Source organism: Pholcus phalangioides, unplaced genomic scaffold, assembly GCF_987345545.1.
Source record: "Pholcus phalangioides strain wild (caught in Gottingen) unplaced genomic scaffold, Ppha-v1.0 ptg000015l_1, whole genome shotgun sequence".
NCBI classification, from domain to species: Eukaryota; Metazoa; Arthropoda; class Arachnida; order Araneae; family Pholcidae; genus Pholcus; species Pholcus phalangioides.
Window position 1 is genome coordinate 62,422,987 of NW_028301608.1, and position 24,317 is coordinate 62,447,303.

The window sequence follows — 24,317 nt, forward strand, 5'->3', positions numbered from 1 at the left end:
TTTTAAATAGGGTAAGCTAAATAATGAATATTATATATCAGAGAAAAAGTTCATCACAATCAGAGAGAGAAACATCTGTTTAACATTTGGGACTGCACAAAACATTGTGCATGTAAATGAAACTTCGAACTAATTGAGGTTTCAGGGGAGACATTTGATAATATACTTGGCACTATGATACTTACAGTAGATTTGAAAAAAAATTACAATCTTATCTATGGATGTTTGAAATTCAACAATCAGATCTGCTTCCATTGCAGAGAACATGTTTTTAATCGCTAAAGATTTACAACACCTTTTACAAATTTCAATTTGCTTTATTGAGATCAACTCAATACATATTTAAGGCTGACTAGTATTTACAACAATAAAAAAAATTGCGGAAATTTGAAAACACATATTCCACTCATAATGCAGAGAAAAACTAAGTTCATTTTGTGAAGATACATGTCAGTGATTAAATCATGACTTTATAATTAAATCAAATACTTCACACAAACTCAATCACTAAAATCAGTGGTTCTTAACCAGGGGTACGAGATAGAAAATATTTCATGATACAAGTCAGTGATTCTATGTATTATACAAATGGGTCAAGTTCACAAAGAAAAATTTAACTTGACTGTGCGTGCCGAAATTCAAATTAAAATTCATTGGGGATGCAGTCTAGTAAAAAGGGTTAGAAACCACTGATTTAAATATTCAGTTGGATTAACTATTTATAATTTTAATATGCACGCATACACTTTTTCCTATATACATATTATAATTTTGAATGCAATTCATACATTTGATAGGAACCATACCCTCTTTTTCTTGTTTGATACATACTTGTGTATATACACAGAGTGCAAGCAAGGGGTATGGCAATTTACTGGCAAACCGTTGATCCTATAGAGGTATACTTCCAATCAGAAATAGTTTCCCAAAATAACATGTTGTACTCAAATATGTCATTTACATTCCAAGGAGTTGACATTTATCAAAATAACAAAATTAACTTTTATACAGTCCTCGTGTGTCCCAAAACCAAATTAGGAAGTTGTTGCCCTGCCTCTCCTGATGCCAACAAAAAAGTGCACGTTTCTAAGTGTCATATTCACAGAGATATTCAAATTCGAAAACAAAGAAAATTTGGGAAAGAACAGCGTTAAATTCAAAAAACCATTTTGCCTGCATTTAACGCTGTCCTTTCCCAAATTTCCTGTTTTTGAATTTTAATATCTCAGTGCACTTAGAAAAAAGGAATTTTTTTTTTTTGTTGGCATCAGGAAAGAAAGGGCAATAACTTTCATACTAGGTTTTTGAGCAGAGGATCTCTGCATCAAAAGTTAACATTTTTATTTTAATAACCCTACAACCCCTTGTAACATGAATTACATATCTCAGTACTACACATTATTTGAAAACATTTTTTAATTGGAAGTATACCTCTAGGATCAATGGTTTGACAGTATGCACCCTATATGCATATGTATTCATTACTCATACAGATATTTGCATATTAAGAAGAAATATTTAATTTTTAATTCTAAGATAAATGAAATCCTACTTTAAGGTTCCTAAAAGAAACAAAATATGCAATCAATCATACAGTAATTTTTGAAGAGATTCCAGCATCCTGCAAGTTAAGTACAATTCCTTTGAAACTTCAAATATTTTAAATGCAGATATGATGCTAATCTACACTACTTTAGATGCACACAAACACTTGAATGGAAAAAAATGGATCCTATAAAAGTAAATGATTGCATGTGATATGAATGGATAATGACTAAAATAACTTTTGAAAATACACTTCTCTAAATCTTTTAGTGAGATCAACCAAACTCTTCTTCTGGAACCTGCAAAATCCAAGAAAATAATTCAGATTTTAGAGATTTGTGAAGTAAGTTAGAAGAAAGCATTTTATAACTTTCTTATAATTCTAACCAAAGTTCTATAAATAAAAATCATGGTTCCATGACAAATAGTTTCAGGAAAGTTCCATTTGTATATAGGTGATTTCTTCTACAAAACAATCTAGTCTTTCTTCAACATTCTCATAGAAAACATACAATATTAGATTGTTTCTTTTATCACCTCATTAGTCTCACCACCATATTTTATTTGATACCACTATATGTACAGGTATGATGAACTGAAATCCAACTTTCATGAACAAGTTATATATCCAATCCTAGCTCTGTCAGATTATTATTTTTCTCATACTGTTACAGTACTTTAAAGAAAATATTGCAAAGAACTAATCAAATTTAATTGTCTTGAGCCTGTCAAGGAAATTTCTCAAAAAAAGGGATTTAGCTCACTTTGGTAAATGGATGACTGAGTAATTGGCTGGTTGTCCATCGTTCTTTAGGATTTATGAGAAGGCACTTGTCTAAGAAATCATGGGCTTCTTCGGCAACTGAATCAGGAATCTCAGGAACTTCGCCCATACCCACAGTGAACATAATTTGATAACTGTTTTCCAGTTCATGCCATGGTCTCTGAATGAGTGTATAAAAATATAAGTAATCAAAGCATAAAAAATTATGTGATATTTTTAGCATTATAAACATTTTGCTAGAATCCACATCATCAAGAAAGTAAGAGTCAAAAAACACCTTAAAATATGAAATTTATTTTAAATTGAATTTCACATTTAGTACTCAAAAACCAACCATAAAGGCAGCAAAAAGCCAGATTATTTGATAATGATTTTGTGTGATAGCAAAGAAAGTTTTTTCATTACTTCATGAGACAACCGCCAGTACATTTCCCAATTTCAAATTCAAGGTTGGAAGAACCCAATAAGAAAATAATTTTTAAAAAAATGACCTTTTTCTTTGGTGAATTAACTCAGAATACTCACTTTTCCAGTAAGCATTTCGAAAACAACACATCCAATGCTCCAAACATCAGCTGCTCTTCCATGACCACCCTCAACATTTTTGGTAAACACTTCAGGAGCCATGTAAGCTGGGGGGGGGGGGGGATCAAAACATAAATGAAACACCAACAGAACCTAATTCAATGCAGGTAAATATTTTGAATTTGAGAAGTTTGCATTTTAAAGATCAAACATCTGAATTTTCAACTGAAGTGTATAAGTATAGCTAACAAAAAATTATGTCGTGCAAATCGGTGCAAGATGAAATATTATAAAAAACTAAATAAGGTTCAAAAAGGTAGTAAAGCTCACAGATATCAGTGTTTATGCAATATTTCCAACATTAGAAATGAGAATAAAAATATTTCTGAATTCACTAAGAATGAATGAATTCAGAAAGTTTAAAAAAAAACATTCAAATCCTGTTTCACAACAAAAGGCTTAGAATTTAAGAAACTGCTGCCGATTTTCACAATTTTATATAAATAAAAAATATACAGAAATATATATATATAGATATGAATACCAATATGCATCAAGCTTGGGAAAACTTCAGTAATTTTTGGATCAAAAGACAGTATCCATAGTGAAGGTAAATGTGTGAACAATAAAAAACTTTCAGCTAGCCAACTTTCTACTAGAACTCATTAAAAATGTAATCAGCAGATGAAAAATGTACCTGGAGTGCCAACAAATCCGCAAAGTTCCCCTGGCATTGTTGTATTGTTTTTCAATTTTATGCAGCAACCAAAGTCACCCAATTTCAATTCCCCATTCGATGTCAAAAATATATTGGCACCTAATGAAATTATAACAATTTATTTTTTCAATAACAAATTTAAAAGAAATTAATAAAAATCAAAAGATGAGAAAGTGAATGATTAAACAACATAGTCATACGTCATTCTAATTTTGTTCTTTCGAAATCAAAATTTAAATTATACAAAATATTCATATACAGTCAAATCCCATTATAACAAACTCCAAGAGACCAGGGAAATCACTTCATTATAATGAATTCCAGGTTTTTGCATTGTTCCTATGAAAACTTGTCTGGGGATTAGAGAAGTGTTCATTAAAACAAGTTTTTTGCTATAACGGCATTCGTTAAAATGGGATTCCACTGTATTGAAAAAATATGTATTTAGTCACAAAGTTTTTCCCCAAATGGAATGAAATTGAAATGTAAAAACAATTTTTAAGAAACCTTAAATATTTAAAGAATCTTTTTTATAGGTTATTTTTGCACCATATACGTACATAAAGAGTGACTTCATTAGCATTCTTTCCAGAGCCATTTAATTGAGCGGACAAAAAGGCAGTAATTTGGTTAACTACCCAACAATTTTTCACTTAACTGCAAGTCTATGATTTCATTTTTATACAAATGGCCGTTTTAAAATATAATGATGTCATGCACACATGTTTAAAACCATATGTTTCTTCCTAATAGGCCTGTTGCAAAAATCAAATCTACAAGATAGAAGTACTTTTTATGTCTCTGTGAACAATATTATGCTCATGTAGAACATTCACAGCCTCGAGCAACTGCCTGGTGTATTTTCGAATCAAAGATTCCGGGAGATGCAGTTGAGCTGCACTTTCCAAGGATCCTTCGTTGCAGTACTCCATAAATATCAACATCTCTTCCTGTGAATAACGTAAGAAATAAATTCAATAACATGACAAATAATGTTATTCGCAATTATGCTCTTCATTTAAAATTCTATGGCTAAATACAATAAATATGCAAATACATTTCAGCAAACACACATACACACTACAAAAAACAGATTCTGAAAGTGTAACATGATGACTCTGTGAAAATTCTAGGCAGGCTACATCTACAACAACCAATCTGCATTCTACTCTGCAAACCCTTAATATAGAATCAAGTCAATTTTTACAAAGGTTCTTAAAATCATACCCTATGCACTTCTACTCCATAATATCTCACTAAACAAGGATGCTTGATGCCTTCGAATGTTCTGATTTCATCTAAAGCTTCTTTAATAGCTCTATGATCATTAGGCTGCAAATGTATCTGCAAAAGTTATTTTAAAAAATATATATAATCAACATATACATACTATACCAAAGGTATTGATAAAGAAACACAGAAATCATGTGCCTTAAGCAAAATAAATATGATAAATGCAGTGAAACCTTACTACAATGATACTCTACATAGCAATAAATCCCTCTACAGCAATATTTTTCAGATATTATTTGGAATTGAATATAGTCTAATGTTAACTTCCTTTTGATACAATAATACCCTTTACTACGATAAATACCATTATAAAGATATTTTCTGGGGAGCTTTCAAAACTGCTACAACATTCTTTATATTTAGCTTAAAAATATAATCTTCATATATATTTTTCAATTCCTCACCAGTTCTTGCTTTTTCAGGAGTGTCTGATAACATTACTGTTTTTCACTACTTTTTAAAAGTGTTAATGAAGTTGCAGTGAAACTATTTTTTGTGTAGTACACAAAAGTGTTGTGTGATAACATTAGCAGTGACTTTACAGGATGAAACAGACAATTTTATTCGAGTAATTATTTACAACTGAATAAACACATTTTATCATGGTATTAACCATGAAAATTAAGAAGAGATTACAACCGCCACATGAATGTGGTGCTGTCTGATGATAACGCTACCTCTCAATACACCAATAATCCCTTGATTGATATTTTTTCTTGGTGAACAGAGTATCATTATATCAAAGTTCTGCTGTATTTAAAAAACTGTATAAAGGGGGAAAAATGTGTTATGATTCAAAAATATTTTATCGTATCTCTATTGGTATAAAAATTTATGAAAATTCACATGAATAATCGATATTCAAAGTTCTAACAACTATTTCATTCTTAAAACTTTTTATATTTTACTTTTTTCATAGCAGTGACATAACATGCAAGGGAATGTACAGCATTTAAAATATGAACAGTGCAGGTTGTATACTAGAAATGGGCCCCGAATTGCAAAACAAAAAGTTTACACTCTGTCACATGGGTATAGTTCAATCAGAAGACTGCATGATACTGCCAGTTTAAAAAAAAAAGGTATGCATTTACCACCCTGTGAATTTTCAAAGTTCATACAGCCAACGCAAACATAGTCGCTTCTTTCATTTGCTTTTTTTCAAAATTTTATACTGGGCTCTTATTCTCAACAAAAAAACAGTTCATATGATCCATGTTTTTCTCTCCCCCTCCCCCGCCCTTCATACAGTCAGGCGCACATTAGTCTTAGTATGCCATAGTAATAATTTTCATACACTAATTTCTTTATTTTAAAAAAATGTTATGAAATTACATTTGACTCAATAATGCTACTGCACACTAAATTTAGCCCATCCGACATTTTTAGGTGGATTTTCTTCTAGCATTTGAGAGGAAAACATGTCACTGCATGTCTGTGTGCCAAAGTTTATATTATTTAAATGGGCTTTTGCAGTTAACTTCAAATAATCTAGGAATTTCAGTAATCCACAAAACCCTGGTCTGACAAGTATCAGATTAACGAGAGTCTACTGTACTATATTCTGTATTTCAGCAAAAATAATCAATATTTTCCAAAGTTTTAACAAAAATTCTCATAATTCATTTATTAATTACAGAGTTGACATTCTTTGAAATGCAACTGAGAAAGAGCTATGTTCATGTTTTTCAAAAAATAAGCCTCTGAAGCATTTTTATACAAGAAAAAAAATTCCAATATTATTTTATTATTGTATACACGATGTTTCACAAAGAGTGTCTGCAAGGAATCCTTAAGGGAAGAATGATTCTAAAATTAAAGTGAAATATCAAAAAATGTTAGAATCAAGCCTAGAATTTTCATTACTTTCTAACACTCGTTGCGAAACAGCCAGAAAACACTGTACGTACAATACATAGAAAAGATTCAATTTACCTCCTTCATAGCAATAAGTTCGCCAGTTGAATTGTTTACCGCTGTATAAACTTTACCGAATCTTCCTTCACCTATCAGATGAAATAGAAAAAAAAAATTTGAAATAATCTGAAACGTTATCAGCTCTACAGTGAAAATTAAAAAAAATAAATTTGCGTAATCAATTTTTTCTTTCCTAAGCACAAGAAAATTGTAAAAATGCTGATTTCTCCATAAGAAATATAATCAACTTCTTTGCACCACGTTTCAGTGAAATTTATTATTCTCTTTTAAATAGCATAAAATTTACAGTATTCCATAATAGAACCAAATCCCTGCATCACTTGGACCCAATACCGCAAACCAGTGCTTTTCGATCAGCACTTATCTGAAAACCTACTTGGTCAAACATTGAGGGAACCTAAGGCCACTTCCACTAGCTCAAGCCACTCGATACACAGAATCTTAATAAAATCTTTGAGCTCCAGATACATTTCGATACATCAGAGCTGGTGCTCTGGGCCTGATTTGTGAACAGGACTTTCCAGTAGGCCCCAGAATTTTGGGAGCCCCTGAATTTTTGATATATGTTCACTCTGACCAAGCAAATATTTTTCTCCTCCCTAATTGTAGTGCCTGTTGATGCTTATTTCATTCAGCGCCCCCCCCCCCATCGAAGTTGACTCCTGCTGTTTCCTGATTCCTGATCATGTTTAAAAAGAATCGTTCCCCTCAGCAAACTGTTGCCAACAGGGCAGATCAGCATTTTCCATAATGTCACAATATGAAGCGCCGGTCAAAGTGCCACGAAAGGATCGAGTCCACACCAGGAGAAACAGCCACATAGTCACTGATGAGACCTACTAAATTTCAAGAGTGTCCGGATATTCATGACCACATACTGTATATCTTCGGCATTCAAGCAAAAGTCACCAAATTCAAAAAAAATTTTGACAGACTGGACTACTGCAGTTGATTAGAAATTCGAATAAATTATTTCATGATACGAACAGTATGAACCACGTATTTAATCAGTAAATCTGCTATAGGAGTTAGAAATCTTCAAAATAATTTTTACTATTTTTCATAACAACTGAAAAGCATCGAGCTTATATTACTGGAGAGAGGGAGGAGCTGTTGCGATGGAAGTAACATCGAATACAAGAATATCACATGATATATTTAATACACATCTCATGCCAGGCAATTTCTCCATTTAAATGTAGAGTTCAATCTCTAAAGATAACAATTAGTTGTCTCCTAAAGATTAAAAAATGATCAAGAACTTCTAAAGATAAAAAATATTTAATTATCTCTTTCAATAATTCTGGAATAATATCTTTCATTAACTCTGGATTTATTAATTATAAAATTCTCTTTCGTTAATGCTGGAATAATTTTCATTTTAACTCTAGATTAATTGTCCATTGATGCTGGAGATTTTTCTTCATTAATACTTGCATTATCTCTTACATTAACTCTGGAATTGTCTTTCATTAATTCTAGAATTATTTCTTTCATTAATTCTAGAATTATTTCTTTCATTAATTCTAGAATTATTTCTTTCATTAATTCTAGAATTATTTCTTTCATTAATTCTAGAGTTATTTACTTCACTAATTCTGAATTTATTAATTATAGAATTATTTCTTTCATTAATTCTAGAGTTATTTACTTCACTAATTCTGAATTTATTAATTATAGAATTATCTGTTTCCTTAATTCTGGAATAATTTTTAATTTATCTTTGTATTTATTTATTTCATTCTAGTATTATTTTTCATTAACTCTGGAATAATAATTGCAAATCTTAAAAAACAAACAATCCCTTTCTTCCTCATTTCCCTTTAACTTCTTTAGGATCACAGGTGTAATATTACATTCTTACAACTGTGGAATAAATTTAAACAAATTCTCTTGTGTTTTCTTTCCTCTCTGTTCACCATCGTGTAGCTTTATAGTAACCCTTACTTTTCTTTCCCTCCTGATTTTTTTCCACACCTATAATGTATCTTTCTACTATAGAGTATATGCATGTAAGAGTGAAAGAGACCATGTAGGGTGAGGATGAAAAGAGGACTCTAAAAAAAATTCTCTTATCTACCTTTATCTATTATGTAATTTTTATTTTTATATTTTTCTTTCCCCCCCCCCCCTTCTTCTACTGTGCGTCAGGTTAGCACAAGGCTAGCATATTTATCGCCGATTCATCAAATAGAGATTCAAATTTCTTGCGAAAACCTTGCATGTTAAGTGGTTAAACCCCTATGGATGACAAGAAAATAACGGGGATTGCGCCAACACTCCCTGAAGTGGGGGATTCTTTAGGGGGTTTTGATTGCGCTGACATTAAGCACGTCACGTGATCTTTGACAAATAATGTCGGAAAACGTTCTCAGTACTGCCGAGGCGGAGACCGATGACGTCATTCTCCCTCCAGTTAAGGCTAAGACGCCTTCATATACAGTGTATTAAGGAGTTCTAGTTAAGGCACGACCTCCTATATAACCGTCTCTGTGAACAATATGCTTATATAGGAGGTCGTGGTTAAGGCGACTTGATAAGGACCCTTATTCTAGTGGCTATACCTCCAGTAATATAAGCTCGATGCTCAAAAGTTTAAATTGACAAAATCTAACAACTGGAAATGATGACTTCTGCTTGAACTCCGACGATGTGTTACCCTCCGAGCCCGATGTCTGGACATTTTGCATTTTACGAAGTGCCCAGACTTCGGACTTCACCACTTCACGAAGTCTTTAATTCGTCTGCACATTGGCCGTAACTTTTACGAGTTACATTCAAAAATCGTAAAATTAACTTAGGTTAGATAATCGCGGAACATTTTCTGACGACACGCGTTGTGCGATTTTGTCTATAGTGATATACCCTAACTTCATTGTTTCTCAAAGTGTGCGTCGCGGCTCCTAAGGGCGGTAGCGAACTGTTATTGATTTATGCTTTGAAGTAGTTCTTTTATATGGGAAAATATCAACTAAACTATTCTGGGGAGCCAAAGTTTGAGAAACCCTGCCTTACGGTAACACAGTAATGTAAGTTGGTTGAGTTTTTTTTTTTTTTCTAAATGAGTGTATCCAATGCGCTAGTGAGCATTTTGATGACAAAAATCGGACAGGAATTCATTTGAATTTTAGGAAATCAAACTATGCTGTGTGTGATCAGAATAAAAAAAGCAATATTTTTTTCTGCCAGATATGCTAGGCCGGTTCTGGATATTTTTCAAATGTAATCGAATAATATTTTGATGATAAAAAATCGCACCGCCCAGGACCGTCTTAAGAGCATCATGGGCCCCCGGGCCAAGTGATGTTTTTGAGGCCCTACCTCGAAAATTCTTGAAAATTTCAGCCACTTCTCATTTTTGTGAGGCCCCTCTCCTTTCCAGGCTCCCGGGCCGTGCCCGGGTGGGCCCATGCGTTAAGACGGCACTGCGTCCGTCCCCTTTAGTTGGCGCTTTCTGCGGCCGCGTAGTTCGCAGGATTCAAGATCCAGCCGAGGATATGAATTCTTTTCTTTGGACTACAAAATTCAGAGGAGAAAAAATCCCTACAGAAATTAATCATCATACATTTTCAGAACGATTGCGAGAGATTAACTTTTTAAAAAAAATTCTCTCAACCTAGTTATAAACGAGAGCATTAAAAAGAGAAAAAAAAATTAACAAATATTTTTCTCACTCATCAAACAATCAAGTAGGCAGTGGCGGATTGAAGTCGTTTGAGGTCCCGGGCGCAAAAGAAAATATTGGGCGTCTTAAATTAGAAATAAGTGTGAAGTTTGGGTTTTTTGGAGCTATTCAGAAGTCGGGGCACCCGGTGCGCCCGCCGTTAAATCCGCCTCTGCAAGTAGGCAAGCGTAAAGACACTTTTCGAAACACGAATACCATTTTTCACACGAAGAGTAACGACGACGTCGCAGCAAAGACAGAAAAAAATGATTCCTTGGCCTTTATTAAGAGAAAGAGATTTCTTAAAACATGTGTCAGGATAAAAACCAGATGTAGGCAGATTGTCACTTAAATTTACTCTCAAATGCTTCAATTCCTAGCTGCTCTTCTTACGCAGTATCAAAAAGGGGGAAAAAGTTTTCTTCTGTAAGAAAAATCTTATTTCTATACAGCATAACTGTCTTATAAAGAACGTTTCAACAGATCACAGAGTCGTAAGTTTTACGCAGAGTAATTTCTGACATGATAGACTGATTGCTAATCAAGTTAGCCATGGGTTTCGAAATATGCGTATCAACGTATCTCCCCTTGAGACGAACGGAAAACTTTCCGTGGTGGTTTATTCTGATTATTGCTTCATTAGATTTTTCAGAGTCTCAATTGGAAAATAAACCAATAAATTCTAGTTTATCATCGGTCGTGCCATCAAATCGGCGGAGCAGTCACAGAGGTAAGCGATTTCGAAAGATAACTCAAAACCATCTGAAAAAAAAAATGCAGATCCCTAATAAAAAATATGCGAAAATTTCATATAAAGAATCTTATGTTCATATATTTTAAAGGCACAGACTTTTAAATTAAAAAAAAAATCATGCGCGACCATTAATCAAATTCTGTTACTTCGTAAATACATCAATCTGAATGTTGTAACCCCACTCCCTATCCAAGAACTAAATCTCAATCGATTTTCAAACGACTCTCCTAAACGGTTTATCGATGCCGTACACAGATACGCAATGCTGATCCATCATTCAAAATCGAGTGTTTTTTAGAGAGTAAAACATCTCGATGGCCAAAAAGAAAAATATAAAACGTTTGATTACATTAATACCACATGGGTGAGGGGACCTTCAGCCCAGGAAGAAAATCTTTTCCAGCTATGAAGAAATCCGGCTCCAGGATGTGCAGGCCTATGATCGTAGATAAATCTCTGATCATAGAACGCTTAGAGAAACCTGTTGATCTTTAATCATCAGAAAGGATACATAAAAGATTAATGTATCCTTTCTCAGAAAAAAATGGGAAAGATTCTACGTAAATTTGAAAAAAAAACTACGACTGTTGATTAATCATTATACAATTCCTTAATTATCATGAAACAAATATAATTCTGCTGTTATGTTTAGAAAAATATTTGATTATAAAATAAACATTAAAAATTTTTGACTTTTTTTGGTCCTCATATCCAGGATAAATTGATCCTAAAATGGTAGCTAATGTCTAAAAAAACACATAATTTTCAGAAAGTACTGTACTTTTCTTTTCAGATCCTAATATACTTACTGCATTACAACAAATTCAACTGCAATTGAATATGCTGGAAACTGAAAGCCAAAGACAAACGTCCAGAATGCAAGAACTGACTAGGGTGGTTGGAAGATTAGAACTACAGAAACAGGATATTGTATCAATGTTGGATCGATTCGAAGGAAGAATATCACAACGCCTGGACGATATCAAAGGCGATGGAAGGAAGGTGAGAGAGACAGAGAAGCAAATCTTAACATGAAATTCAAAAATTTCTGCATTCGCATTGACAATCATGTACAATGGTGGGGGTGAACTTGGCTTCTGTAGTATCAAAAATTGTTTTAGTTTGGAGAATGAAGTTCTGAATTTCTGTTACAGATCATTACGTTGCAAGAGGTATTTAGAGATGACCTTGACAAAGTACAACAAAATCAGTTGGTGAACAAGGTGTGGCTAGAGCAGCAGATTCAACATCTGAACAGAGTAAATGTACAAGACAATGCACGAATTCAAGCGGATCAGAAAAATTTGGTCGGTGGAATGGATGTGTTATCGAATTTGCAAATTTTACAGACCAGTATGTACAGTTTGCGACGCATGGCAGATACTCTGCAGATGAGCATTGGTGCACTTACGAGCAACATTACTCATCTTACAAATTTCACAAGGTAATACAAATATTGTAACAATAAAAATTCACACCCTTTTTTCATAAATCTAGTTAAATCTTCTGGATGAAATGAGGAATTTTGAAACATGAAATAAATTTTATAAAATAGCTTGTAAGACAAAATATATGTATATCATAAGTGACTCTGACTCATACTTTATGGCAGATTTCCAGATACCAATTGGAGCTAAAAAAAAGCTATTCACTATTTTGGCAGATGACCTTAATTTTATTTTTTTTTACCCATTGCTAATAATGCATTAGGAAATAATTTTGATTATGAGAAAATTTGAATGAGATTATGGTTATCAATCATCTTATAACCACATAAAAAATAAAAGTACATTTTTCACTCTCAGTGAGATAAATTTTGCTCTTTGTTTTAAAAAAATTAAAATATCCTTAAATTTCACTGATCAGATAAATATTTGTTTTGAAAACATAACATGAATCAAATAATATTTCAGAAATATATCAGATCATCTGAATTCGAATATTGTTACTAAAACTTACCTGCAGTCATCATTACAAACATTAGCATCTGAGACGCAAGATAATCAATATACTGGATGTGTAATGGTTGGAGCACTCCAAAATCAAGGTGTGTTTCAGTGGTATTTATGTTTATATGAAAATTTCCAAATTCCTAATTTTAAGTTTCCAGTTTTTATTGAATCATACAAAAATAAAAAGCTTTAATTAATGAATAATAATGTGTGCGTTTATTTCAGAAGAAGAACATCTTCCACATGATTGTCAGGAAGTTCAGAAAAAAGTTCGAAATTCAACAGGAATCTACAGGATACAACCAAAATATGCTCAAAAGCCAATCTTTGTTTATTGTGACATGGAATCAGAGGGAGGAGGATGGACTGTAAGTGTGATTGGTTTGACATTCATAACATTAAATTTAGAAGAAAAAAAACACTTTTTGTGTCAAAAGTCCACTCAATCGTACTATTTTTCATTAAAAAATTTTAACCACATAAGAAATACAATGTAATTTTGGATGTTAATAGACAAATTAGTGACATCTAATGACAAAACAGGTCAGGCTTAAAGGGCTAGATTTGCATTGCATTGGAACTACTAACTTAACCAACCTGTTTCTTATATAATGATAATGAGTGAGTGTCTTCCTTTCTACTGACCTCTGATACCATGCTTAATTAATTTTGTGATATGCATCACAAATATGTAGTTGTATTAAAAGCATATTTCTGCACATCAAAAACTAGGTTATACAAAGAAGGCGAGATGGCTCTGTAGATTTCCTCAGAGGATGGAATGATTACAAACATGGCTTTGGAAATGTTGCAGGAGAATTCTGGCTGGGTAAGTACATGATTTTGAAATCTCTCAAAACACATACATACAAACTGATACCAAATCATAATGTTGGAATATTTTTAGGTATTTTTTTAAAAAACATTATATCTCTCAGACAGTGAATGAAAATAATTAACTATTAAATGAATTTTTTTGCCTCTCCTGAAAAAATTAGCAACAGTAAGCAACATATTTCATCTGACTGATCTGAATTTTATTCACAGGTAATGAAAATCTACATTTGATCACTCATCAAGGAATTTATGAGTTGCGTGTAGACTTGCAAGACTTTGAAGGTGGTCAAGCAAACTCTAATTATGCAGCATTTGCAGTAGGGAATGAGAAGGAAAGATATATGTTGAAACTACTTGGTCCTCTTATATCAGGAGAAGCTGGTAAAAGCCATTTCGGGCAAATTTTATAAATCCATGTTTAGTTAATAATCACTAACATAACCATTCCCTAAATATTAAGGAAAAAATATGAACGTTTGAGCAATAATCTGAGAACATGATTCATTAAATGTCCATCAATTAACTGCGTGAAACTATTCATGAGCAAATTTTTTTTGGTTTAAAAAAAAAAACTTCACACTAAAAAATTTAAGACAATAAATTTATGATATATTCAATCACATCAAATCTTAAACTTCAAAATCAACTAATGTATCCACAAAATCATTCTGTTCTCTATGCAAATATGATACTGCTAATCATGAAGTTGCAGAAAAAAATTTTTAAGCCTATATCGCTCATTTCAACAAACAGTTTTATTTTAATTATACTTAAACACTTTTACCATTTGCGCACAAAAACTTAAGAGAGTTTAACTGTGGTTGGAAAAGTTAAGTTTTTACCCAGATATTATTTTCATCAACATCATATCACTTTAATATTAAGCAGTTAGTTTTTTCACTGCATCCCAATCAGTCATGTGAGAGAGATCTTGCATTTTCTCTTATTTATTTAGTTGAACTATGGCTCCTTTTATACAAATGAGGGCTAAAAATACACACACGATGTCAAGAAAATAAAATATGGCGTTGCTTCCATGCTTTTCACCAGAATTCAAAGACCTAGACCTGTCAAATCCATCATCAAAGTTCCAATCTATCATGTTTTATCTTAGAGTTAGGCATCAACATATATTTTTGGGCAAAAAAAAAAGTCTCATCACTAATTTGATGGGACTTTTATTTAACCTGTATTTTTATTTGTTAACCTGTATATATACATTTTTACCATATTTACAATCTCAATATCCCATAATCGTGTCAATCACACCTACACAAATACAGTCACCACAACCTTAAATATGTGAAATCATGGAAAATAAAAATTTGACAGACCAGATTGATTGCATCAGATTTTTTTCCCTATAAGTATGCAATAAAATACAGTGAAACCTGTATGAAACAGAACGCTAACAGACTGAAATAATATTCCATTTTAGACAGATTTTCATTTTATAAAGGTGCAAATAAAAGCACTAATCATTGAACAGACTATATTTTGATTCCGTTTAAGACAGGTTTCCATCTCATGCAGTGTCCATCTTAGACAAGTTTCACTGTATCATGTTATGTCCACAGCATATGAAAAGCAAAAGCACTCCATTAGAATATGACATTAAATTATAATCAAACTTTTTTATTCCATTTATTAACGAAATCTAAAAATACGTTTTGCATAGAATAGATGTTGGCACAAGGGACAAACTGACGAGGCTCAAGCCTGGGGGAAGTGCTTGTATGAATAACTAATTTTCATTTTTTTAATGCAAGAAATTCATAACAGAAGGGAATTCCAAAGATTCTGCCATCTGAATTGGAAGAATAATTTTTATGAATATTTTTATAAAAATCTTAATGACAAAGGATAATCAAAACTGAATTTCATGGAAATAATGTTAAAGAAAGTTACAATTATAAAAGTAAATATTGAGGGAAATGAATATACATTTCTTTTGTTTGATTTTTCTTCCCTCTAAGGTGATGGTCTCTCATATCATGCTTCTCTTCCCTTCTCTACAATTGACATGGACAATGACAGATGGGAAGGTGGTAACTGTGCAAAGGACCACACAGGTGGATGGTGGTACAACCAATGTGATGCAAGCAACCTCAATGGTCAGTACCTTGGAGGACTAACAGTTCAAGAATATAAAGGTGTATATTGGCATGAGTGGCAAGGACCAAATTATTCGCTGATGAATACACAAATGATGATACGCCCAGTCCAGTACTTGACAAAAATAAACTATACTGGAACTAAAGCAAAAACAGAAACAACAGATCCATCAACTACTGAAAGTACACCCACTTTCCCTCCCACATATTTCGTACCTGAATACAATGAGGCTGAAACTTCTGATGACGTTCATGCAATAGATTTTTAAATATGTATCGCACCTTGATAACTTGTTTTATAGCTCATACAATGTTGTTGTCTCAACTTGTAAGTAATCTATACTATAAGCAAAAATATTTACTAAAAATCTTTTAACTTCCGAAGGAAATTTCTGGCTTATGAGGATGAAATGCACAAGCATAGGCATTTAACACGAAATACAGGATGCTCTGAAGAAGCTGAAGCCAACAGCAATGTTGGACTGAAATGCGTACATCTTGTAAATACAATATTGTGAATCTCCTGCTTCTCATTTCCCATCATAAGGACTATACAATATGAATATATGAGGGGAAACTTTGTATATGGGAAATGTTTCAAAAAGGTGGGGGGGGGGGGTGTCTTGATCTAGAGACGAGACCTCTTAAATGCGAAAATGCCTCAAGTGGAAACTTCTTAAACGTATCGATCGACTGTACTTCTACCACACTTAAAATACTCTATACTATTTTCTGCCAATGAATCTTCATCTTCATGTGAGTATTATTAATCCAGGAGCACATAGAATAAAAAGGGGTGATATTTCATTTTTCATGATGAAATTATAATCCTTTCAGGAACAACTTAATCTCACCAGTCGAGATTTTTCTATATACATAATCACCAATCAGACAAATTTAAATCACTAAATGATTATCTAGTTATTGAAATTAATAAATAATTGTAATTAATAAAAAATTAGCAAGAGAAGACCAGAAAATAGTTTAACATTTTAATATCTCGAGAGATCAAATGATACTGAAATTCAAAAGATTTTTTTAATCATTTTAGTGCACATATACGTGCACAAAATAAATGATGTATTTATCATTTTTGTCAGAAAAAAATCCCACATTGCATTTTTAAAAACTAGTCTTCTGGTTTCAAACAATATACCATTCCTTTAAACAACTTTTGGTTTCATGAAATGATTATTCAAGTCTTCACGAGTTCGTAAAAATTACTGTCAACTTTTTTTTGTTAAATTACGTGATAAGAACATTTCTCCCCTTCAAGGAAACCAAAAAAACGTTTGAGTTTCTAAATATATTCAAATGCATTAAAAATCTAATTTCTTGGGTGATTAAATTTTATTTACTAGCATTTTAATGTATATTTTCTACCAGAAAATTATGGATCTACATCTTCAAATAATTAAAATTTGGAAAAATAACTACTACTACTTTACCACACACCAACTCTGATCATATAATCACCATACAGCAATTTCCAACCACTAGAGCTGGGTGGGAAATGAAGGCACTATTTATCAGTGGTTGCTCCAGGCTCAGTAGTTAAAGAATTTGTTTCTGATATTCTTTGCCTGGATTCAAACTCGTGGACCTTGATGGTAATCGTTATAATACAAGACGAACATCTTACCCCGGCACCACACGGGCACAAGTGATAAAAATAAGCCTGTTAATTTTCCCAGATTGCACAGTTTCATCACACAGCAAGTATTTTACAACAATAAATAAAGGTATCACAAATCCCCGGATCAGGGATCATAAAATTTGCTTTGGGTCAAAATACAACAAAAAATTCCTTGAATTTTTATAAACATATCTTATCAACATGGGAGGGGTAGTAAAGTCTGGGAATAGTCAGTCGAACAAATATTTTTTGAGTTTTTCTTGGGATGAAAATATACCTGGCTACTAAAAATAATTTAGCTGTGACCTAAATATTTTCTCTGATTAGTTAAGTTCCTTTTTCAAAATCTCACATAAATATGATCCCTATTTATGGTACATTAGGTGTTATAGATACAGTGTGAAACTCTTACACAATAAATATGTCATGTAAGTCCTAATTCTGCCTTTATCTCATCAACCGTTTGTAGTAGAGATATGTTTCCAGTTTAAAACATGCTGAAAATGCATTCAGAAATCATCCTGTACCAGTTTTGAGAGTTAAAATACAGTGTGTCCCAAATAAAAAATATAAACTTTTATATGGACACCGTCCTAAAAACCCACGGTCTTCTCCTGAGACCAGGAAAGAAAATTACATGTTTCTAAGTGCAATATTCGCTGAGATATATGAATTCAAAAATTGGAAAGGGTTGGGGAAGAACAGCATAAGCTAATGGACTATGCTCCTTTCCCTCATTCATGCTGTTCTTTCCCAACTTTTTCTGGTATTTGAATTTAAATACCTCAGCAAATATTGCAGTTAGTAACATGGGATTTTTGTTATTGGTCTCAGAAGAGGCATGGGAAACTATTTGGAAGTTAGAAGACATGGGAACTGTATAAAACTTTTGATTTTTTTATTTTGTGAGACACAATTTTTTCACTCCAAAATTGGTACAGAATGATTTCTGAACACATTTTCAGAATTTTTTTTAAATTGGAACCATACCTCTACGATGAACAATAGAGTTACAGAAGGTATCATTATACCAGATTTTCTGCATATACAAAAAAAAATACATAAATTTTAAAAAACTGGTCAGGTTATTATTTGACTTACCAATTTTAAAGCACCTTTGCCAGGGAAAGGTAACTCTTCTTGCACTAACATGTAAAGGCATTCGTTCAATTTTCACTGTACTAAGTTGACCAATCACACCTTTTTTAATAAGCCTACTCTGTTGATTTTGTTCTAATAATTCCAGACTCTTTCTGACTCTCTCCATAGGTGATCCTTTAATAATAACAGCATGCATTTTAAAAAGCCACTTGAGTCAGTAAGAATCATACAGTGCACTAAAGTAAAAACACCCAGTATTTTAATCAGCAATATCAACTTTTTAATTGATGGTAAATTAATCAATATGAATAAATCAACAGACAATGATATTTTACTTGAAACCTATAATAAACATTTATTTTACCAAAAACTTTGAATGTCTTAACTTTTTTGAACTGTCGAATAGATTATTTGTATTATCAAAAAATGAATTACTTTTTTTTACCTGGCAAGGTGAAAAAATTATGAGTTTCTGCTAATAGAAATCCTTAAAAACGAAACTCAAAATTAAATTCAAAATAAAGAAATCTCTATTCAATGCAAAAAAGAAGTTTTTTAAGTATTTGTCAAAAAATACAGCTACTATTAAAAAATACAAAAAACTGTAGGGCTACTTATTTTAAAACAATTATTTTAGAATAAGTGAAGTTTCTTTTTGTGTTATCGTTATCATTCTGTTTATTCTATTATACATAAAATTTTCTCAGTCACAATAATTACTTATAAGAACTTACCTTCATGATCACATGGAGCTTTTACATCAATTTCTGAAGTTGTTTCATCTCTAGATCTGAAAAAAGGAAAAATAATTTATGATAAAATGACGGACAATATAAAGTCACTTTTATAAAATGATCCAAAAAATAAAAAATATTTAAAAATGCATTTAAATTTCAAGTCATCTATTTCCTGTGTCAACAATACATTTGAGATTTTAAAGATCTTTCAAAATTACTTCATTGAAATATATCACAATTTAGTAAATAAGTTCCTTGATTTCTACAATCAGCTGTCTTCAAAGCATGTTAAATGGTTGTTCTTTCTTTCTACATCAACATATTCTAAATATGTGGGGGTTTTTTTTTAATGTCATATTTAATAACCATCAAGTATCACATCAAAGCTATACTTGTGAAACAAGATATTTACATGATACTGATGAAGACATTTACATCATGGCATTTGTTTAGCAATCCCCATCCAACTCTAGATTTTCATAGCAGAAATCACCAAATCGCTGTAAAATACCATCTTTTTTATGAAGTAGGCTTTCTTCCAAGTTTCAGCAGGTGCAAAGTAAGGGAGATAGGAAAATTTATTAAATCGAAAAATCAGATTTACAAAACATCTGGGCTCAACATTGCAAAAATAAAAGGCTTTTAAGAAGGAAAGATATCTTGTCAATGCTGCCGAGATGGTTAGTAACTTCCATGGGAAAAAAGAAAGTTATATTTTTCAAGTATTTTTCTACTTATTAAAAAAAAATAAGTCGATTCTTCAAACAGTGAATCTACTTTGTATCAGTACATATCAAACCATGTATTTGTTTTTACATAAATCCTTGATATAGTTTCTGGGGCAAAGGCTTTTTTTAGCCTACAGAGAATAATTTTTTACAGAAAAAACAAATTTTATTTTCTGGTTCAATTAAACTAGTCATGTCTGTTTGGTATTCAGAACAGATAAAGACCTGAGAATATCAACTGTATTCAGACAGCTTCAACATAAAAAAAAACAATCTTTAACAAAAATAAATGATGAAAAACACCTATCTGAACAACCCTTCTAATTTTTTTTCTCTCCCTTTTTCTCTTTTGTTTCAAACAGCTTCTCATTTCAAGATTTCATTTTTGGCAACTTTTGTGGAAAAAGCATTGGGGGGGGGGGGGATAAAAATAAGAGACAAATTCTAGGTATACAGGCAAAAGCATATTTATGGTTTTTCCACCTGTGAGCTACACAAAATTTGCTGCTCTTCTATCATTCTAGTCTAATTTTCTGGAGCACTCACTGTTAAAGTTTGCTGCCCTTAATACACCCCCCCCCCCTGAAATACTCCTTTGTCTCCAAGACACTCTTTTGGTCACTCCCAAGCTTGAATACTTTTTTTGGTCATTTTTTGATCCCTGCCCCGCTCACACACTATTTAGGTCCCTCCTATGCTCACACAATGTCTAGGTAACTCTTTTGATTACTCACTGACATGATCATACACCAAGTCATGTTATTGCAAAGTTTTGGTCACTCACATGCATGTATACTTTTTTGGTCATTCAGATGCTTGTGCACGCATTAGGTCACTAAGTTGGTTACCCGCTCTCTGGGTCACTCCTATGCTACACTCTCTTTAGGTTTCTCTCCTATGCTTACACATTTTCTAAATGCTGCTTTTGGTCACTCACTGATTTGGTTTAGCACCCTCCTGTACACTCTTTTGGTCATTAACATAATCACAGTCTTTTAATCACTCACATGCTTGCATATTTCTTTGATCACAGACATGTTTGTACATGCTCTGTCTGGGTCATTCTTTCTATGACTCATCAACCTGCTCTCTCGCTCTCTAGGTCAATCTTTAGGTCATTCACATTCTTGCACACTGCTTTGGTCACTCATATGCTTGCGAGCACTCTAAGTCACTCCCCTTATCACTCACATGCTTGCACATATTCTTTGTCCCTCACTCTCTAGGCAGATGTGGATTTAATGTTTTAGTGCCTGTGACTCTTCTTCCATTATACTAATTTTATTGAAAATTCATTTCTCAAATTCGTCCCCCCCCCCTCCTCTGAATTTGCTGCCCTAGGCTTTTGTCCACTAGCCTCCTCCCCACTGTAAATAAGATTCTGTATACATAGGACCATACTTATATATTACAGAAATGTTATTTTCTCAATCTTATCCATCTTTCATCACCTCAGAACATCAGTTTTTGAAATCAAATGCAAAATTACTCTTTAAAATAAAAATTATAGATACAATCACGGAGCATAGCAGCAGTCTTCAAAGAATCATTAGTTAAAATGTTATTGGCAGTACCTTTTTCGTTTAACATGTTCCTCGCCTGAGAAAGATGATGAGGTAGAGAGGGTGCTATCACTGCTGCTGACAGACAACGATGTTCTGTTGCGCCAGTGTCGACCCTGGAACTGAAATCGATGAAAAAATCCAGTTTTTGGAGAGTTCAAAGATTGGGTTACCATTGGAGACTTTTCAGCACCACCAAGATGCATTATACAGCTGTGTATTGTTTGCTGCAATACCTGAAAAAATATATGAATTTGTTTGATCAATGGTATTTTACAGTTTTTTTTCCTTCCATATCCATTATTAATAGTAAGTGCTACAATGAGGAGACTCTTTTGAGATACCATCATTCAGATAACATTAAATTTTCTACAACAAACAGCATGGCACAAATGGATATGAATAATCATGATTATAATATTTAATAATCACATTCAGTAAAGTATAACTTCTTATTAATCTACAGAGAATTTATTAATCAAGCCTCCATTCAAGAGGGAAGGGGAAGGAAATAGCATTTAAGTACACATACCAATTTAGCATCCAGTACAAAGCCTGATCATATAAATATCAAGAAATAAAAGTTTACATTGCATTTGCACTGAAGTAATTTAATTTTTTCCATTAGCATAAAATATGAAATAAAAATCTCTTTGCATCTTCCATGAAAAAAAAATTACATATATTTATGTGAAGAACTAAAAAATTTGTTTCTTTAGTTGAAATAATTTCACTGCTCCTAAACTATAAATTTAGGTATACATACATGTCCATAAACTTACTTCAAAATCTTCATCGGGAAGTTTATGTCCATACTGTGAGTCATATACAGCAATTAAAAACTCAAGTCCCTGATTAGCCCATCTGGAAGATAAAATTGATTTGATGTGCATATCGAATAAAAATACATATATTAGGCTAAGGATAAAATAGCTAACGTCTAAAATCTTATTTATCACACATTTGAACAAAGATTGAGTTACGCAGTGAAATAAAAACTCCCTTCAATCTCAAAATAATCCCTCACATAATAAAATTCAACACAATAAAACCCATTTGAAAATAACTAAGTTTTATGTTTGAAATTATTGATGAAATTTATTTGGTAATTGGACAATTTAGTAAATATAGTCAGTAAATAAATTATGCATTATATGCAAAAGAAGATACTGTGCAAAAAAAATCATAATCAATTTCTCAGATGATTGGAGTGGCTATTGCATAATTCTTGAAATATTCAAATCATACAGCTTAAATGTATCACCTTGTTTGCAACCCCCTTCCATCATCGCATTTTTCCATTACAAATTTCATCCACTGTTCAGCAAACTTGGCAAGACTAGAATAGAATCTGTCTTTGGTTTCACCAGTAATCAGTCTCATCACTTCTTTATGATACTAAAATAAAAAACAAGATAATAATAGTAGTAAGAAAATCACATGTACAAAATTTTTAAAGAAAATATTTTTGAAAATAGAAATAGGTGAGTTGCATTTGAAAAGTAAGAGCTTGATGTGTCAGCATAATAAAAAACATTTGGTCACGTAGTTATCATCAAAAGGGAAACACCTTTTTACTCTGCACATTTAGATCATATCTATAAATATTAGTTAAGAATTTAATTTTAATGACACTTACTTCAAAAGCAAATCTATAGCCCTGATGAAGCACTTCTCTGTATGATGAGAGAAGTGATACTTGGTCAGATTCATCAAGGGTGCTCAAAGGAAATATATCCAGCTCTTCTTCAACCTGTTTCACTCCCGATACAAGAACATCCCACAGTTCCAGAGCTTCACTCTACAAATAAGTTTATGAAAAAAAAATTAAAGCATCCCAAATACATCTGTTTTGACAGAAAAACAATTTTTTGATTAAAATAGAGTATTTACAGTTTAACATAAATCTGTGTGTAATATTACTTATTTGAAAATTTAATGAGTGACTGAATTGTAATAACTAAAAGATTATCTACTACTCACCATGAGAGACTTAAATGCAACTACGATGAGTTAATTATAAATATAAAAACATAATTAAAAGAATTATGCGAGGTGCCAAAAAAAGATAAAATTAAAATTTTTTAAAAACTCTTCAATTTCCGAATTCAGAGAATAAACCGTTTAACATTCAGCCAATCCAAGTTACAAAATTCTACCTTCAAGTCATTGAGGGCACTCGCAATAGCATAATTGCAAGAAGTCTGCTGTCTGTCAATCTTAAGTGTGTCACCTAAGCAATTCTTGAATTTCTTGCACTGAGATATAAGCTGAGAAGAGTGGTTCACTACCAGAAGAACGCCATTTACCTAGAAAGTAAAATAAGATGCACACAAAAAAAACTTATTTTTTCTTCATCATTTTACTTACAATAAAACATTAACATATTGATGATTTTTAAATCAAAATTGATGACTCCCAATCTGTTA

The 24,317-nt window shown here is 32.2% G+C and overlaps 2 protein-coding genes across 3 annotated transcripts in view; one reads left to right on the top strand and one right to left on the bottom strand.

Annotated features, from left to right (window-relative positions):
* Nucleotides 1–1,263: 1,263 nt before the first annotated feature.
* The window catches only part of Mekk1 (mitogen-activated protein kinase kinase kinase 4), a 43,102-nt gene continuing 20,048 nt past the window's right edge, over nucleotides 1,264–24,317 (bottom strand). Inside the window, exons 13-26 of the mRNA XM_089243990.1 lie at nucleotides 24,048–24,197; nucleotides 23,528–23,689; nucleotides 23,153–23,286; nucleotides 22,671–22,752; nucleotides 21,901–22,124; nucleotides 19,596–19,651; nucleotides 18,862–19,035; nucleotides 6,801–6,871; nucleotides 4,800–4,916; nucleotides 4,363–4,522; nucleotides 3,552–3,671; nucleotides 2,855–2,961; nucleotides 2,310–2,489; nucleotides 1,264–1,844 (exon numbers count right to left, since the gene is read on the bottom strand). Coding sequence (XP_089100116.1) covers nucleotides 1,821–1,844; nucleotides 2,310–2,489; nucleotides 2,855–2,961; nucleotides 3,552–3,671; nucleotides 4,363–4,522; nucleotides 4,800–4,916; nucleotides 6,801–6,871; nucleotides 18,862–19,035; nucleotides 19,596–19,651; nucleotides 21,901–22,124; nucleotides 22,671–22,752; nucleotides 23,153–23,286; nucleotides 23,528–23,689; nucleotides 24,048–24,197 — 1,761 coding nt within the window. The 3' untranslated portion in view covers nucleotides 1,264–1,820. The remainder of the gene's footprint in view (nucleotides 1,845–2,309; nucleotides 2,490–2,854; nucleotides 2,962–3,551; nucleotides 3,672–4,362; nucleotides 4,523–4,799; nucleotides 4,917–6,800; nucleotides 6,872–18,861; nucleotides 19,036–19,595; nucleotides 19,652–21,900; nucleotides 22,125–22,670; nucleotides 22,753–23,152; nucleotides 23,287–23,527; nucleotides 23,690–24,047; nucleotides 24,198–24,317) is intronic.
* Nucleotides 10,814–16,649, top strand: LOC149076430 (angiopoietin-1-like). Of its 2 annotated transcripts, none has more exons than XM_089243992.1 (8): nucleotides 10,814–11,197; nucleotides 12,015–12,223; nucleotides 12,376–12,665; nucleotides 13,135–13,268; nucleotides 13,399–13,541; nucleotides 13,906–14,002; nucleotides 14,221–14,391; nucleotides 15,987–16,649. In XM_089243992.1, exons 1-8 carry the CDS (start codon nucleotides 11,020–11,022, stop codon nucleotides 16,391–16,393), a joined length of 1,629 nt encoding a protein of 542 aa, XP_089100118.1. In that variant the 5' UTR covers nucleotides 10,814–11,019; the 3' UTR covers nucleotides 16,394–16,649. The 2 variants fall into 2 exon arrangements, with proteins under 2 accessions (XP_089100118.1, XP_089100119.1); XM_089243993.1 differs by having other exon boundaries at nucleotides 10,899–11,197; nucleotides 13,402–13,541; nucleotides 15,987–16,496.

Excerpts from the sequence above, each read along its gene's own strand:
- LOC149076430 (XM_089243992.1), top strand. The coding sequence starts at position 11,020 with ATGGGTTTCGAAATATGCGTATCAACGTATCTCCCCTTGAGACGAACG. Across the intron at positions 12,224-12,375 it reads TCAAAGGCGATGGAAGGAAG|ATCATTACGTTGCAAGAGGT; the intron begins GTGAGAGAGACA and ends TTTCTGTTACAG. Across the intron at positions 13,269-13,398 it reads TGGAGCACTCCAAAATCAAG|AAGAAGAACATCTTCCACAT; the intron begins GTGTGTTTCAGT and ends CGTTTATTTCAG.